Raw genomic sequence first — 19,102 nt, 5'->3', positions numbered from 1 at the left:
CCGCTCGAACTTCCTGCAAGAACTCCGCCGTGTGTATTCGAAACAACGTGAAAGGAAACCGAAGCAAGAAATTCGTAATCTGAAAAACAGCGGTCACGTCCCTGCCATAAACCCGCTCTCCGGCCAATAACTATCGACTTCTCTGGAAAGAGAAATTTCCGCAGAAAACGGAGGGTCAGTCGATGGATTATCCCGCGTACTATTTCACCGGTTGCCTTTAATAAAAATCTTAGTCACGAGAAAACGAAGCTGGAAGCCTGAGGGGAGGAGGGAAGGGTTTCTCTGCCGCTTTTTGGGAAAATAAAATGAATCCAGAGAGAGGGCTTATGAGTTCGTTCCAACGGCGTAAGTTTCGACCGACTTCCGGTCCCGGCGTAATTTTCCACCGGAGATCGAAGTTCTGGCCTCGCGTGCAATGCTTACCGGCAGACTGGAACGCGTCCGGCGAATTAATAACACGTCGGAAAACACGCTGCTCCGTTGTATTTCCCGCGGACAAAGGGGCTCGAGCGAGTGGAAAACGCGATGGCGGAACACGATAAAGGCTGACCAATTGCTCGTCCCCAGCTAGATTTCGAGATCGTTGCTCATTGTTCCTGAGATATTTCGTTTCTTTCGTTTTACGGCACCAAGGGAAATGGAATTGAACACTTTGCTGGGGCTCACGTCGGACTGTGTATAGTCGGTCGAAGAAATAATTTGCAAAAAAATGGACACGTTCGAGCGTAGAACGAATCGATAGAAATCTGGGAAGATAAGAGCTCGAAATTTTAGTCAGAGTTGCATGAAGTGTGCCTTAACTTTGATTCTTGATGCTCTAATTTACGACTTTCGTTTTTCGGTACCGAGAAAAGTGGAACTGGAACACTCTTACTAGCGTTGACGTGGGACTGTGTATAGTCGGTGGAAGAAATAATTTACCAAAAGAATCGAGAGAAATCTGGGAAGATTTCAATCACAGCCGCGTGAAGTGTGCCTTAGCTTTGATTCTTAATGCTTTAATTTAGGACCTCGCTGTATTTCTTCCGTCGACTATACATGCACTGCTGTTCATAAGTATTAGAACACCTATTATGTACAGAAAGTGTTATTATGAGAGAAAGACATTAGGTGAATAATTTTAGATCTTCGATTGCAATTTCATAAACTATAGCAGTATTTATGTAAAAATTGAAGCATCTCGTTGGCAAAATTTTCGATTCGAATGCGGAGAAAATTGAACGTATAAGTAAAACACGATGTAACTATATTCGTGCTTAATTAGGTCAGTTAATTACAACGATGAGATAGGAATGGAAATATTTTGCATAGAAATCTAGTAGAAACATAATTTGCAAGGAAATGTCAATGTAAATTGCAGTTTGACATTCCTGGCGAGGACTGTTACAACCTACCTTGGCTAAGCTCTCTGTTCACGTAGAATTCCAGCTACGTAACAACTATTTGCCCTACGAGTTGGGAGTTCAGACAGGACAACTTGGTAAACCATAATCCTAAACCTTACTGTGATCTACCTTGTACATCAGCCAATCTTGAAAACTAGATTACAATGTGTTAATCGCTATTCAGCTAGAGAAATCCAATTCTCTCATGGTCCTCGTCTGACCTATGCTTCCTGTATGAGACTCGGTAACAAATTGATAATTTTCTTCGTGACATAAAGTCGTTTTTCAGATTTTCGAGACTTTTGATTAATTTTGGTAAAAAGTGTTTACCAATGCTTGAAATTTAACTAGAAAATTATTAAAGCTTTTTCATTAGTATCAGGACTGATTATACGTTTCCTAGAAGGTTCTATCGATAACATTTACTTGGGAGAATTCGAATTGTAGTAATTTTCGTGTGTAATAATCTGAAAAATTACGAACTTCATCTGTAATATTCTTGAAAGATGAAATTTCTATGAACGTAATTTTAGAGATTACAATTTTCACCTGCAATACTCTCAAAGATTAGAATTTTCATGTGTAATCGCCTCGAGGATTACACTTTTTATCCATAATATTCTTGTTCTCGTAGACTAAAAATTTTCATGCTTAATAATACTCTGAAATATTACAATTTTCATCCCTAAGAATGATCTCAGAGATTACAGCCTTCGTTCACGATAATCTCGACGATTACAATCTTCACCTTTAATATCCTCAGAGAATCGTCTTTAGAAAAATGTATCACGTCTTTTAATATCTTCAATTGAAATTAGTCAGAGTACCTTTCAACACAAAATTTATTTATAATAAAATAAAATTTTCCTGAATTTCGAATATTAAATCGTCACAGACAACATTTCAAATTTTGCAATTTTTACTCCTACTTTAATCCTAGAATTCTATAAACTTAACTTGAAAAAAATGATTTTCTTCCTATAACCACAAAATTACCGTAGAACCGCAAAAATAAGATATCCAAATTCAAAGGAAAGAACAGTACGTGCATTTACCAAAATGTGAATAAAGAGAAGAAAAGAATTCGATCTGTATCAGAAATATAATTCAACGTCTTGAAACTCACAAAGAAATCTCGTCAAGCCCATTAAAAGGGACAAAGTTACGCGACACCTCGAGTCACAGGGCGAGCCCAAGCCAGAAAAGGCTGGTGCCCCGGGAATTTAAATCCGACTCTTTAACCGCGCGGAACGCGGAAGCCGCCTCGAGAGGTTTCTTACTTTCGAGCCTCTCCGCCGTGCCACTTGGAAAAATAATTTCAACGAAATGAAGCCGAGGAAATTGCTTTGATTAAAATATCGAGGGATCCAGTTCGAATAAGAAAACGGAGGCTAGCGTGTTCGGTCAAGGCCGGCCAGGATATTGTGGCACAAATTGAATGGGAATGAAAACTTAGCGATCCGCTGGATCTTCCAGCTTAATCCTCGTCATTTGTGGTGGATACCGTGAAAGTAGAATTAGGATTACGTCTTCCGTCTTGCTATTGTCTTGCTTTCGAATCGAGTTTCTCCTTTCGAGACATATTATTCGACGGGAGAAAACTTGAGGATGATTTACAATGTACTTTCTTTGGTTGTTCGAGCATTGGAAGAAATGGAAAGGATACGAGAATTTGCAGAAACGTGGAATTGTTATCTTTGTGGAATGTAGATTGATCGTAGATAAATTTTATGTTAGAATTACTTCACGGAAGAATGTAAAAGATTTAAAATGCAGATTTAGCGACATGAGCTAAATAGTATCATAGTGATACACTTGGTGTACTCACATTCATGCCAATTTAACCCTTGAACGGTTTAACTCGTGAGAGACTTTTAGGAAGAAAGTTAGAAAGGGACGAGACATTATTATCAAAACTGTGACGTACACTATACTTTAAAAATAATCACACACGACGTAATTAATAAAAAGATACGTGTAAAATGTGAATTTTATTGACACTAATTCGTAATTATATTAGACTGCCAAAGGGTTAAGTCCTCACAGGCTGTGCTGAATATCATTGTACGATAAATTGCACTTACGCAGATTACAAAAAAAGAGATTAGAATTAGCTATCTGTTGATACATTTTTCCCAGCTATTATTAATATTTTCTAATCACAGTCTCGAATAATACATTAAAAAATTGGTTAAATATACAATTCTTCATGTGATTGAATCTCTCATTCCAAACCATACAATTAAAAACAGAAGTTTTTCTTCCTAGACCCCAGAAAATATGACTTCAACCCTTAACTTTGAGACCTTTTCTTCATCCCTTCAATATGGACAATTGTTTAAAAAAAAAAACGTCAAATATCTTCCCGTGAACTATCTCCCACATATGTAGGTTACATCAAGATCAGTATACATGGATTCGATACGTTCCGTTACTAGATTAAGTTAAGTTCCGTTCTACCCTTTCTTTCTGTAGTATAATTTACCAATCGATCAACTTCATCTAACAATCGAAGAGTTAAAACGACTCAACTTTCCGAAGATTAACTAACCTAATCACAGACCGACTACCATTCACGCCTTAACAACTCTCCACGGACTATTCTCTTCCTTCGAACTCCACTAAATTGCGAACAATTTAGCCACGCTCGGGAGCACTGTGTTGCCAAGGCACGACGTGCCGCGAACTAATTTTTCACCGTGTCAACAGAGATGTCTGTCTGGCGAATTGATAGCTTCCGTATTCTCCGCGGCCACGATTTTCCCCGATGCGCACGATCATTAAGATATACCGAGGGGTTGGAAGCTTAACCTCTTCGGAGGGGGGAAAAAAGTGCGAAAGAAACGAAATATTCTCGACTTTGTTTTCGGGGTTATACAGGGTGTGCGAGGTAAACGGACTCTGTGTAAATGCACCTTTATCTTGAGTATTTTCCTTTTCTACAAAACAATATTAAACCCTTTGCGGTCCAAATAGTCGAGTTAGTCACTCATTTGGTCACTCTCAGTAGTTTCCCTTTATTTCGATACTTCGGCGTGATGTTAGTTATAAAATACTAAGTCTCAAAATACTTACTGTCATTGATAATTGATCATTTGTCATTATACGGTATCTGAAGGCAAAAATTCTGACTCGACGTAGGACCGCAAAAGGTTAAGGTAGTTACACCCTAAAATTGTTAATTTACAATGGATCCTCATGCACAGGATGTTCCATTCAGTGCAACTATTGATCATTTGTCATTATACGGTATCTGAAGGCAAAAATTCTGACTCGACGTAGGACCGCAAAGGGTTAAGGTAGTTACACCCTAAAATTGTTAATTTACAATGGATCCTCATGCACAGGATGTTCCATTCAGTGCAACTTTTTAACCTGTGCAAGAAAAAGTATTATAGTACCTATTTTCTGGAACTGTGAATTTGAAGGTTAGGTTAGATTGCGAATTTACCCAAGGTCCGGTAGAATACTCTCCTGGTTTCAAAAGTGTAAATGAAAAAGTATAAAGGTACTACTCAAACTTCTATCATAAAGAGCACTGTTTACAATTTTCTTTCCTCAACCAAACAAACGGTCCTACCACTTTGTTTAAAAAATTACATCGTCCAAATGCTAGTACCTCCATACTTTTTCTTATACGCAGTGCACCCTAAGGTTCCTAAGGTACGTTTCCTTTTTTAAACACACCATCATCCCATACCGCTTCCCTGATACTGTTTTAAACATTTCACATTATATCAATCACGAGCCACCTTAGAATCATATTTTATTTATTAATCTTTGTTTACTTTATATAGGAAGATAATTCGACTAAAATTTAATTGAAACCTAGCTCGACCCTTTTCCATCTCCGTCCCTTTCAAAGACACACAACATAGTTACGTCCAGTTGCGTGGGACACCCTGTATATACCAGCGCTGACCCGAAGCGCGTATTTCCAGCTCCCTGAGCTGCTGGCAGCGCGCCTAACGACGCGACCGCTTAATGACCAGAGATGCAGTCGAGGAAACCGAAGCCGAGAGCAAGAAGATCGACGTGCTGAAGTATGTTCCGTTCGTTCGTTCGTGGCTCGAGAGAATCTCGATCGGTGGAACGAGTCAAATTTAATCCACCGTTAGCCTGGAGTAGAGTCGGGGACGAATCGCAAATCGAATTTCCTCGTTTGCCGCTAACCTTCCCAGCCCTTGGGGCCATCTCTGGACATTTCGTTGGACGGTTACTCGAGTTTTATAACTCTTGCCGCAAATCGTTACACAGTATTGACTTTAGGAGAGGCGCTTTTCTTCGTTTCTTTCGGAATCGATGGAATTCCTTGAAAATTGAACGTTCGATCGATTTTTGTAATGGATTGTTCTTCAGACGATGTATCGAGTGTTGGGATAGTGTAGGTATTTTGCGAAGCAAGCTGGTTTACATAAGGTGGTTGGTAATTGTGTGTAAATATTGTAGAAGAAGGAGGGGTTGTTAGTTCTGTGTCAATATGCAAGGGGATGAAACTGGAGTTGAGGAAAGAGAGAGAGAGAGAGAGAGGAGTTGTGCGACGACGTTTCGTGCAAGGCTTTTGCTTTTATTCGAAGGAACTGTCTCTTCGTTGTATATAGAATGCACAGGGTGTTGAGAAAAATATGGTACCTGGTGGGCGGAGTGTGATTCTGAGTGAGAAATTAAATAGAGGGGTTGGACCATCCTTCGCAATGAAATGTAAAAGTTTCTTTAAAGTATACATGGAAAAATTGAAATTGAAATTACCACGATAATCGTTATTCGTTCACTTTTCAATCTGAATTAATTGGATATTCATATTTTAAAAGCTAAATGTAAAATGGAAATTGTTTTATGTCAAATTGCTATCTTTTACCGTGGAATTGAAAAAGTGTCTAACAAATTGTTCAAATTATTCTAATAATTTTTATATGCTAGTATCTTGGAAGTTATTCAATCTAATATGGATTATTATAATTTCCGAGTCGATCTAATCTACCTGTTGTGTTATCGTCGATTTGTTTACTCGTGCATGTATGTAGGTTGTGCGTTTTTCTGTTCTTGATGATTCTCGTCTAGCGAAACGTAATTAGTGCAAGATTTAATGATGCAACGGTCTCTTGCACCTTAGCATTTTCGTTCAGCATTGTAGAACGGTGACGAGAAAAATGCGGTCATGGATAAACTAGGTTGATCCGTATGATCTCGTATCCTTTGGCTTTTTAAGTAATTACGTTGCATCGTAATATGTAGAATGGAAAGTAGGCTTCGAGGGGGGGAAAATAGAGAAAATGTGAAATAATCTGGGACGTATATACATTGTTTTTCTAGATTCGGTCTAATGAAATTCGAATACTAAGTGAATCAACAATGTTACTCTTAAATGGACGAGAAAATACTGAAGCAGACAGTGAGCATCTTTCACACAGGCATCACTTAAATCACTAATACTTAAACTGTACCATATTAAAACAGATATTTCAGGAAAGAATTATTTAAAAAATTTAAAACACACATTCAAAGAAAGAGTTATTTGAAAAATTCTTGTATTATTTTAATTAAGAGTTATTTTAATAATTATCATACAACGTGTGAAGAATTAACATTTGCCTAGTTATACCAATGATCTACAATTAATATCAGAAATTTAATAACAGTTCACCTGAAATCGACAGATTTTACTATTCGATCTTTTGTTAGGCTAACTTTTGCAATCTGCTAACTTTACTCTTCCAATTCTCACGTTTCCTCAGACAGCACGGTGATTCGAAATTTTCTGCTAAAAGTGTACGAAGGAAAGTTCGAAACGACACCGATGCTACAATCGGAATAAAAAGTTGGAGAAACACCGGATGATAACAAAAAGACATTCGAACCCAGTTGAGAAGCATCGATAAACACGGAAACCCGCGAAATTTCGTTCAATTCCGGATATCTCTACGTACGAACATCTAAGCGTGTACGCGAAACAGAAAGCCTCTGCAAGCTCAGAGACAATAAGACGAGGGGAGCAAAGGGTTGGGACGGCTGGAGAGCATAAAGGGGCGCGAACACGCTCGAGGTCACCGGAAGTACAAGAATTCCGGGGCGGAAGAAGGAAAGTGGGCGGATGAGAATTTTCGCTAAAGAACGAACGGAGGAAAATAGGAGAGAAAAACTAGCACGAACCTGCCTCTTTGTCTCTGCATATACGTGTGTATATGCTCACCTGTGTACATATAAGGGTGCTTCAAAAGCGTAGGTGCAAACTGCACATGCTGGTAGAGAACTGAGTGAAAGAAACAAAAAGGCCTCGATGAACATGTGTCTAACAATTAATCGTTTCACAGATCATTCAGATTCTGAGTTTCGCAAGCTTTTGTTCCATTAGGTATTTTTTACGTTCCAGAAAGCACTTTTCGTGGCAAAGCATTGTTAGAGGAGAAAAGGATACGCGAGATAAAGTTCATAAGAGTTACTGAGTTATAATCAAGCAACAGTAACGTATTACTTCTTTGTTACTTATCTTTTGTTACCACGAACGATGGCATCTAGTAGAAAGCGATTTTTATTATAACAAATCGTTTGAAGATAGGTGAAGTTTGAGAATTCTTTTTAGAGGCAAGTACTAAATGAGAAGTTTCAATTCTTTCAGGGAATATGAATGTAACCTTCAGCTTCTTTCTACAATTTTTAAAAAGTAAACATGTTAGAAAATGGAGGAGATCTAACTCTTCTGCTAGAACATTGAGTACTATTTTTCAAAAATTGTAATTATTATATTATAGAAATGGTGGCAGTGTGAAGAAGGGAAACCTCTTTCTACCAAAAAAATCAATTTTGAACGATTTTGAAAAATTAAATAATCGACATATCGAAAAAATCTTACGCTACACTGCAAGTAATACATTTTTATTTATAAATCCAAAAGAATTTTTTATTTCAGCACAAGAGGTTTCACAATAACTCCTACATTTTGTAACACGTTTATTTTTTAAAAATTCGAGAAGGAAGCCGAAAGATGTATCTACATTCTCTGAAAAAATTGAAACTTTTCGTTCAGCAATTACCCATAGAAAAAATTCCCAAACTTTTACCTACTTTTGGACACCACTTAAGGGTGGTGTACACCCTTAAAATTTAGCATACCCCAAATTGATCGGGTTTCTTTCAACGAGCTTCACTAACCTGTACAATTCGTACCCGTGCCTTTCAAGCACCCTGTATACATGTATTTGCGTGGTTGACACGGACGTATGCACGTGCATATGTGTGTGTGTGGAACGTCTGAGTGGTTATGCGTGATCGAAATGAAAGAAAAAGGACAGAGGGAAATGGGATGGTGAGAAATCGCTCAGAAAAATGTACATCGCTGTGAAGCAGAAGTGAGAACATCGGGATGAAAGGTTTGAGTATAAAGGACACGCGGATAGAGCTGTCGGGGATCTCGTTCGGGGGACGCGTTTCGATTTGTTCGAATCCTCGCCAGAGACGCGACCAGATTAATCAAAAATACCGTCCCTGTCACAGGCACACCTCGTGTGTGCCATCTTTCGCGAATTATTTATGTCTATGATTTAGTAATGCGGCTTTCACAGGGTTCCGGGAAAATTTCAATATCGTACGTCGAACAGATGAATTAATATAGAGTGATTTTTAATTGCGCAACGGAAAATGGTCATTCTATTTTTGCGAATTAAAGGAGATATTGGAAATCTTCATTTTAGAAATTTGAGGAAAAGTAGGTTAACTTTAATCGCCGAAGATTGAAATATGTCGAAATTTGCGTATTCCGTATATCGAGGGCATTTATTTACAGAAACGAGAGAAAAATAAAAATGCGAAATGTTGACGTAAAACTAAAAGTTATACATTTGCAAAAACTCGAACTCAAATCTATAATTGGATTGATATAAATTCCCGAAAAGTACACTTGTTTTCAACGTTAGTAATACAACTTGTGTACGCACGAGGGTTGTCCGTGACACATATCTCGACAAAAATCCTCCGTCGGCCAATCTTCGTCGACCTTAAATACCTCGGTGTCGAAAGCACGCACACGCGTTTCTCTATCGAAGGAACACATTCGTACTAAAAATCAAACGAAGGACAAAAAAATTCCAATTTCCAATTCATTCAGATTCCCCATGAATATTTTACAAAACAAACCCACTCGAACACCTTCGCTTCTCACCGGTCAGCTTCTCTCGGCCAGGTAAACGCACGATCGAAATCGAAAGAGAGAAAGAGGCGCTTCGGACGAAAAATCAAGTCTGAAGAAAATTCGAAAAGTAAGAAACGAAAGAGAAAGAGAAAGAAGTACGAAACACATAGCAATCTGGACATTTTTCTGAGCGTACCAAATGGCGTGACGCGAATGAATACAGGGTGTCCCGTAACTCCTCGAACACCCGGAAATGGGGGGTTGCTGGGGTGACTCTGAACAACTCTTTCCTTTACCAAAATGTTGTTTGAAGCTTCATTTTTGAATTATTAACGAAAAACACTGGCCAATCAGGGCGCGCGTAGAGCCCGCGCTCAGAGACGGAGAACAGAGGCTCATTCTAGCGCGATTCCGACTAATTGCAATTTTTTCAAAAATTTATACAAACGTGGGAATGATGGCAAAAAACCATTTCTCTAAGCCTTATAAAAATAGCGGTGCAAAGTGAAAATTTTTTGACAGCGATCGATAACCGAGAAGTCACGCGTACGCATTTGTTCACGATCGCGCGCGGATGAGAGTCAGCGCTCCCGTGCCTGGACGCGGGCTCTACGCGCGCTCTGATTGGCCAGTGTTTTTCGTTAATAATTCAAAAATGAAGCTTCAAACAACATTTTGGTAAAGGAAAAAGTTGTTCAGAGTCGCCCCAGCAACCCCCCATTTCCGGGTGTTCGAGGAGTTACGGGACACCCTGTATATCGGTATCTGTGGTGTGAACGAGGGTGGTATAGGGGAGAACGGGGTGCAACTATTGGAGCAGGCTGAACGTGAGAGGAAGGCTAAAAACGAACGAACGAAAGTAAGGAAAGAAAGAAAGAGAGAAGAGAACAAGGGTGGAAATAATATATATAGAGAGAGGGATAAGAAAAGTAAAGTAAATGAGAGAGAGAGCGAGAGAGAGAGAGAGAAAGAGGAGAAAGGCTCCGGCGAGGGCCGCTCGTCCATGAACCGAGGACACTGATCACATCCTCCTTGGACTGATCGGCTCTTTTTCTCGCTTCCTGATCCGCAGGTACGTCTTCACGATAGTCAGCTACCTCATCGGTGTCTTCATATTTGCGACAATCGTCGGCCAAGTCGGGAACGTGATCACAAATCGAAACGCGAATCGTCTGGAGTTCGAGAGGCTATTGGACGGCGCAAAGACGTATATGAGACACCATAAAGTGCCGGGAGGGATGAAAAGACGCGTGCTCAGGTGGTACGATTACAGCTGGTCCAGGGGAAGGATACAGGGTGGCGGTGACATCAACACAGCCCTCGGTCTACTTCCGGACAAGCTGAAGACTGAGCTGGCGCTCCACGTGAATCTGTCGGTGCTGAAGAAGGTCACCATCTTCCAGGTGAGTTCTTCTTCGATTCTGTTTTAAGGTGGCTCGTCGTGTTCCGTGAATGAACTGTTTCGTGGTATTTTAGTCGAGGTACTTTTAACCCTTTGCAGTCGAGCGAAGGACTGAGAAGCGACATTGAATAATTGTCATTTGGTAAATAATTAACCCTTTCATTACTATAGGCGCCTGAAGGCGTTTTGATAATTTGCTCGCACTGTACTGTTGAAGCCTTTTGACACACTTTTCATCCTTTACGCACTGCCACCTTGATCGATTGAACCGAATTTTAAGACGACACGACAAAATAAGAAATTTTGCAGCGGTGGTTAAAAATTTACCGTCAGTCACCCACGTTACGCGTTAAAATCTGCCGTAGCGAAAGGGTTAATGAAAACAGAGAGCAGATCTATGGGTTTGTTCTCCATAGTGAAATAGAGAATACGTTGAATATTGCAATAAAATCGCATAGTTTATTTTTACGTTAGTTTTCAAAAATCTCAAAGATCCGATTTGCAACCTTCTCTATAGCAAAATGACCTGCGAGTGCAAAGGGTTAACACGTTTGCTACAAAACTCCCACCACAGACCATGCTTTACGGCACTCAGGATTAATAAGGAAGTCGTAGTAGTTCGTAGGTATATGTGTACATACGAGAAATTCTTTAAAGAAGAATCATTTGGAATTTCGAATTAGAACTTTGGTGTACGAGTAAAAGAATTTTAAAAATTCGTTAAATGTGAATATACTTGAGTATATAATTATGAGATTTCATGTGATAAATCTTGGTATAAAAGGGACCACTTTCGTTGTTAAATAGCACAGTCGATTTTTATTAATATAAGTATAAATAAATTTCGAGATCGTTGAAATTTTGATATTTTACTACTTCATTTAGCTGGTTCTCAATTTATTCAACCGATGACTTGAATAAATAATTCCTCGATCATACGACGCTTATCGGTATGACTTTTAACTTCGAGGGTAGTATTTTTAATCAAAACGTTGAACTATAGCGGGAAAGGAACGCGATGATTGCGCGATTTATTGGTAAATTCCACGGTTTATCTTGGAAATAGTAGAAATAATTCTACAACATATAAAAACGAATGCCAGCAAAACTATTGATTTATATACGATATTCCATATTTGCTTTTGCTATTTGCCTTATTATTAGGCAAATGTGTAATTAAGTTTCAAAAATCGAACTCAACGTTCGTCGTATTTAGAAAATAATAAAAGAAACACACCAACAAATTTTTACAACTTCTTCGCTAATTCGAGAAGAAATCTTCTCTTATCTTAATTAATCGTGCTGCAGAAACTTAGCTACGGCAGTTTTATTAAATAACCGATACAAAAGCTTTAAGAGAAAAACAAAAAAAAAAAGAAAGAAAGATGTTGAAATGTTCGTTTTTCTCCCTCTTGGATGAAATCGACTGAAAAATCATTCGAAATGGTTTAGAAGCTGGATAAATAGGGCTTTCGTGCCTTTTTACGAAAGATACATCAGCAGCCTCTCACAAATCGTCCCGATGATATAGCTCGTTCGATCACAGAAAGACGAAGACGAAATAAGAGGATATTTCAGCTCGATAGAGCTGTATATATCTCTTACCTCTTTGTTCCCATTTCACTTTCTGCCTTTCTTTCCTGCACTCCCTTGCCACCGTATTGACAATACGATGAAATGGTCGATACAAACGGTGTGTGACATATAGCTCAGTTTATATTATACATATATGCACGCATACGTATGAGGCTCTATGAAACCGCGAAAGAGATTTATTTCATGTTTAAATTAAGGGGCGAAATATTATTTTCGTTGTACTGATAAGGATACATTTTGGGCATTTAATGTAGTAATACAGACATTGTGTAAAAAAAAGAAAAATAACGATGGGTGGAATATTGTGTATTAACCGTTGGAATGTAAAGTGGTAAATATAAATCTTTATATTGTGAATTCTAATACTGAAAATTGAAATTTGTTACATTGCACACTTGAGAGATATTATGAAAATAATAATACATTTTGGGAATTTAATATGATAATACAGATATTGTCAAAAAAGAGAAAGACAATGAAAGGTAGAATATGTATTAACCATTGGGATGTAAAGTGATAAGTATAGTGATCTAATATATATAAATATATTAATACAGTGATAAACATAGTGAAATAAGTGATCTCTATATTATGAATTCTAATACTGAAAATTGAAATGTGTTACATTGCACACTTGAGAGATATTATGATAATACAGATATTGTCAAAAAAGAGAAAGACAATGAAAGGTAGAATACTTTGTATTAACCATTGGGATGCAAAGTGATAAGTATAGTGATCTAATATATATAAATATATTAATACAGTGATAAACATAGTGAAATAAGTGATCTCTATATTATGAATTCTAATACTGAAAATGAAAATGTGTTATATTGCAACGTAAAATGATAAATAAGGATTTTTATATTACGAATTCGAATAACATCAATTGAAATATGTTATAACACTGTACGTTTATTTAAAGCGATTTTCAAAAGTCAAATCGAGAAAATCAAATTTAATCTGCATAAAATTACCCTAACAATATTTTCACGTATATTTGAAACCATGAAAAATGGACCGGCGCGTAACCAGAGATCTTGATATTCTGACATTTAATATTGCTCCGGTTTGTTTTTCGATGCCGTGGAATATCGATAAATATTTGTATTTAAAATAAATCATTCCGCGACGTGCTTCATTTGTTACAAAAAAAAAAAAGGATCGTCGGATAAATAGAAAATTTTGATTGTATTATTAGATTGTATTATTTCTGTTAAATTATCGCTGAACTACAATTATATCGGATATCTCATTATGTAAGATATTACGTAGCCATAATTGAGGGACCAGTTATTCGTCATCCTAACCTATTTATCTGTCTGGAATACCATTTCGGTCTAGATAAGATCGACGCTGAAATACGCGCAATCCGGAGACCTTATCGATCACCTTTAATGGCAATTCCAGTTCAATTCAGTATGTTCGAGCATGACTTCTCGCACGACTCCAGGGCAACTGGTCTCGTAATGGGTCTGCCCTCCAAAGTGCTTACAGTTGATGTTGAGATGATCAACCAACTACTATCCAAGTGGCTGTTCAGATCAACGTCAAAGATGTAGGCAAATATAGGATAATTATTATCGATAAACGCTTCGCTGTATATTGTTCTTTCCAGAACAATTCAAATTTGAAGGGTAACAATACAGTATCGCATTTTCTTCGAATAATTATTCGTTTAATCTTCTGGTTACTTAGCTACTTGAAGTAACTTCGATTGTTTAACTGTTTGACTATTCAGACTGTTGAATTACTAAAATTCAATTCGAATTCGAATTTTCAGTTGACTATCGTTCAAATTATCTAGAATTTTCTGAGAACTAATTAAGTATTTAATCTTCGCTACTATTTAGCTACTTGAAATGACTGTTCAATTATTTAACTATTAACTATTCAAGCAGTTGTATTACTAAATTTTAAGTATCATTAAATTTTGGAATTTACCGAACACCTCGCACTTTGAAATTAATTAATATCGCGTTGATTAATAACATTATTTACCACTCACTTAATGCAAACTTCATGCATTCAATTTTCCACGTAATTTTATTAATATAACCGCTAAGGTATTCTAGTCGAACTATAAATAATTATAAAATGTAATATCGTAAAAGACGTTCTCTTACGTATATTCAGTATTTACCGTTAAACAGGGCTCACTTCCTGTGCGTTATTAGCAAACAATAGAAGATCATTTGACCTATTGTTACGTTTTATGGTAAGCAAGCAATGACGAGATCGAACCTCTGACAATCTGCTCGCGCTTTTACAATAAACAAGAGTTTACGATATGAAACCAGTATATAACTTAAATCTTCAGTTAACAATATCGAAAGAAATTCTTCAACATTCCCTCGAAATTTTATTAAATGTACAAATTAATTCGGTACCTTTGCCTGACAAACTTCAATATTCATTTGCAAAGAAATCAAACACAATTTTAATGTTCAAAATAATCTCCGCTATTTTAGGTGAACTTCTTCCATTTATCTGGTAACTCACGAATTTCCTCCCTAAAGCAATATGGCGGTTGTGAATCGATAAAGTCAAGACTTTGCGAAAAAAAGGCACCGAATTAATCTGTGAAAAATACAAAAAGAGTTATTTGTGCCATAAAACACGATTTTATCAAACAACGTTAAATTTCCATAAAATACCCCTTAATATTTCCACGAACATAACCTAACCTAATACCACGAACGAACTCTTAATCCTAACACTCTAACACTTCTTAATTACTTTACACTTTTACACCTCTGTACTTTTTTCCCCTTAAACTAGCAGCTGCTAAATTTCATCTGTCGTAAAGCTGTAAAGGTTTTAATCCGACCCGGCAATGCAGCTCTGAATTTTTACCTCGTTCTTCTCGCGCTGAAAAAAAAAAAAAATAAAAAAGCGAGAGAAAGAAGAAAAAAAAATGGCGAAAATGCAAAAGCCTACACGTACACCATGGCTGGTCTTTTTCATCAGAAATACGGACCACATTTTCAGTAAATGATTTTCACAGGATCACGCGGAATATAGAACGACAATGCACCAAGCGCGGGATAAAAATTTCATTTTATCGTCCGGACTATTTCCCTCCCTCTCTCTCTCTTTTTCTCGTCATAGTATTTTATGGTACAGCTGGTACGAATCGACACGGAGGAATGTCACGTACGAATAATCATGAAAGAATTATTCGAGAATTATACTATCCGAAGAAACGACGTTCCATCGTAAAAAAAAAAAAAAAAAAAAAAAACGAAAAGGGAGGTAAGTGGGAAAGAAGGGTAGTTTTAATCCAGGATTCTGCAAATGTCGCGATAAAAATCGACGTAACCAGCAGACGCAAATTGAAAGACTGTGTTCCAGGTGTCGCGATATATTGAAGTATAAGATGTCAATTACTCGTAAATCCGGTGCCTCGCTTCTCAACCATCGACACACTGTCGTGTTTCATTATCGAACGCTCGACAGCGATGTAAATCGAAGCTCTATGCTTGCTTCTTCTAATCCTTAATCGCGCAATATTCACGATTAACCCTTTGGCAGCTTAATCGTCTTTGGTATCGAATATCTGTCGCACGCACGTCAAATATAGTGCTTCCTCGAAAATTTGTGAGAAACTGTGAAATTGAGGTGTTTTAGGTAATTTCGTATGTTTTCATTTCCGTCGTAATGGTGTTAATTGAAAGCAATAAAATTTTGTAAAAATATTCTAAGAGGATAAAAGATAGAAATGTGAACATTTTCTATTGCTTGTGTTGTAAAGTATGTTTACTTTATTTAAGGGGCAGATATGGAAATTTCGATTTAATTAAAGGCCACTTTAATGGGGAGAATTAAGTTCGGTTTAAAGAGATTAAATTTTCAGATGCAAGGGCTTTCTAGCGGTCCAATTCATGAATTCACATAATGTTTCAATAACACAGGAAACGTAAGAAGCAATTTGATTCAAGAAGTAAAGTAAAGCAAGTGTCAAACATAAAATCGGTCTCAAGCTCAAGATACAACTGCAAGATACAAGAGCACGTAAAACTACATATGTAGTCTCAAACGCAAGATACAATTTTAAGGTTATGTATCGTACAGAAATAAAAATTCTGATAGACATGTGAATCGTTAAAATTGAAGTCTTTTCAAGCTTAAAATGCCATAAAAAATGTAACTCAAATGTACAGTAAATGATGTTCCATAAAATTGTATTCTGCATTTGGGGTCGGTTTAAGTACGCCACCCAGTGTATGCCCTTACAACTATGTGCTAATTATTCACCATTTATTTTTTCACCTGAATGCAAAAATTCCCTTTGTTTTCATATAATAAGTGAACAAACATATTTCTCATAAATCTGTATTTTACATTTGGGGCCGATTTAAGTACGCCACCCGGTATGTACTAATTATTCGCCGTCAATTATTCACTACGGTTTTTTTTCACCTGAATTGTAAAAGTTCCTTTTGTTTTTATACAATGAACGAACGTAAAGTTTCCGTGCTTCGATAAGTATTCCGCTTTCGTGATGCCGAAGAATACGGAAGAAGTATTTCAATCAAGGTGTTGCCGAAAGGGCTCGTGATTCTTGTTCATGGAACGAGGCTGCATCGTTCCGTCGTCAGTGTCGTAATAAAAGTTTCTTCGGTAACGCTGCAAGCGGAACAAGACTTTGCACTTGTATTGTTTTTTATGGGCTATAATGTAGCTGAAGATACGACCGCTTCTGTTTCTCCCTCTAATAGTACACGCGGGCTAAGTAAACGTGTAAGTAAGGTTTGCAAGTATAATGCGTTTTACCTCGGCATCGAAGTACCCGAGGCTCAAGGAAAAATGTAACGAGATCTAAGGAGAACTTCTTATCTCATAAAGTTTCCCCTCTCCTACGAGCTTTCGCCGGTTCTACTGTTGCACCTTATCAGATGCTTTAGCTACTCGATAGGATAGTTTGAGAAAGAATGACTGTTCTTACAAATTTTATAAGGACTACACGTGTAAACGGTTTCGTACCATTTTTCCTGTATTATAGGTTAGGTTGAGAAGTTGGGAATAATAGAGTACATATGTAAGTACTTAACACCTTACCGACCGGTAGCCTATTAATCGGCCTTTTGCCGCCAACGCTTACCGACCGGTAACCTATTAATCGCTTTTTTGCCGCCGACGCTTACCGACCGATAGCCTATTAATCAAAGTTTGATTTAACATTTCTATAGGTATAAGAAAAAGCGCATATATTCCCGCGCGATAGCCTAGAGTCTAGAGTCTAAACAGAGCCGGTGTCAGCGGTGTGTCTGTGGCCGAGTGAACGGTCGGAAGTGCGTAGGGTGTTCAACCGCTACCGGTCGGTAAAGTGTTAACATGTTGAATGCCGTGGGGGTGATCGGTGACCGGCGGTGGTAAGATTAATACGTATAATAATTTTTTTTGTTTCCTTAACTGGAGGTTAATGCTGACAGGGTCTAACAGATACCATAAATTTCATTCTGTTATTTGCAAAATTGTAAAAATAACACATCAAATCAAAGAGGCTTAATTAATCTCACTTTATTAATTTTAAATCCTTTTTATCCTCGGATCTACCATTGAGATTTCAGCAGTTTGAGGCTTTAAAGCAATGCAAATAAAAAATAAAACTTCTAAATTTAAAAAATGGCATTAAAATTCACCAGACTAATGCAAAGTTAGAATAATGACTTGGGAAACTTAAGTGAAGTAAAGAAGTTAACAGTGAAAATTAACTTTCAGTAATTATTTAGTTTTCGTTGCGAGTTCAGTCAAATTATTCTTATATTCACTTATCATATACTGTCAATTTTCATTGCCTCGAAGTGTAATTATAAACTATCACATGAAAAACACTTGATAACACAGATTCTGGAATAATGATAAATATAAAGCAAGAGAAAGAGTTTAAATATTATATTTTGAAAAATAAGTAATATTTCATGTGAAAATACTCATCAGAATGTAACTGAATGCAGTTCAAAATATTTGTTCTGTTTCAGTAACGAGCGTATAATTTGCATGCATACAAATGTAAAACGTTTAAAAACACGTCCATGTATTTAATAATTGCATTTTATGTATATTTGTACGGCAGGATTTTTAACACATCGTTAATTCAACGATTTCAATTAAGCGTGCATCGAAAATTAAACGAACGAGTGGAATATGAATTATGCGAAAAGAGAACCGTCGATGGGAAGTAGAAGGGATAGAAGCAATAGGTGACAATAATTGGGAAAGAAACATTTGAGAAGTTCACGTACCAACAATAAGACGCGATTCCCACAGCGGACAGTTGGATACAACAAAAGTGAAACTTTTTTACTTTATCGAGGATGTTATGGAAACCCTTCAAGTGGAAAAGGAAAAAGATTAATCTTATCAGCTCGATGAAACAACCTTACGATCGCAGAATCGTATCGAACTGAAAGAAATTCGAAGCAAAACTTAAATGTAATGTTATTTCAACATCTGGTCCTTGAAAGGATTCTATTTTCCTTTCGAAAATTTTTAAATACGCTTCTTAAGAACTCAATTAAAATTGTTTGGAACTGAAACCTACAATTGTAACAAGGGAACTTCGTGAATTAATAAATATTAAAGAAT

The 19,102-nt window shown here is 37.1% G+C and overlaps 1 protein-coding gene across 1 annotated transcript in view; it reads left to right on the top strand.

Annotated features, from left to right (window-relative positions):
* The window catches only part of LOC108575041 (cyclic nucleotide-gated cation channel beta-1-like), a 123,503-nt gene that overhangs the window by 78,213 nt on the left and 26,188 nt on the right, over positions 1-19,102 (top strand). The window contains exon 3 of the mRNA XM_017937744.1: positions 10,583-10,913. Within this exon, the coding sequence (XP_017793233.1) occupies positions 10,583-10,913 (331 nt within the window). The remainder of the gene's footprint in view (positions 1-10,582; positions 10,914-19,102) is intronic.

The sequence above is a fragment of the Habropoda laboriosa genome, unplaced genomic scaffold (assembly GCF_001263275.1).
Source record: "Habropoda laboriosa isolate 0110345459 unplaced genomic scaffold, ASM126327v1 scaffold204, whole genome shotgun sequence".
In the NCBI taxonomy this organism is placed as follows: Eukaryota; Metazoa; Arthropoda; class Insecta; order Hymenoptera; family Apidae; genus Habropoda; species Habropoda laboriosa.
Note: the sequence above shows the minus strand (reverse complement) of the source record. Positions and strands in the feature narration are given on the sequence as shown.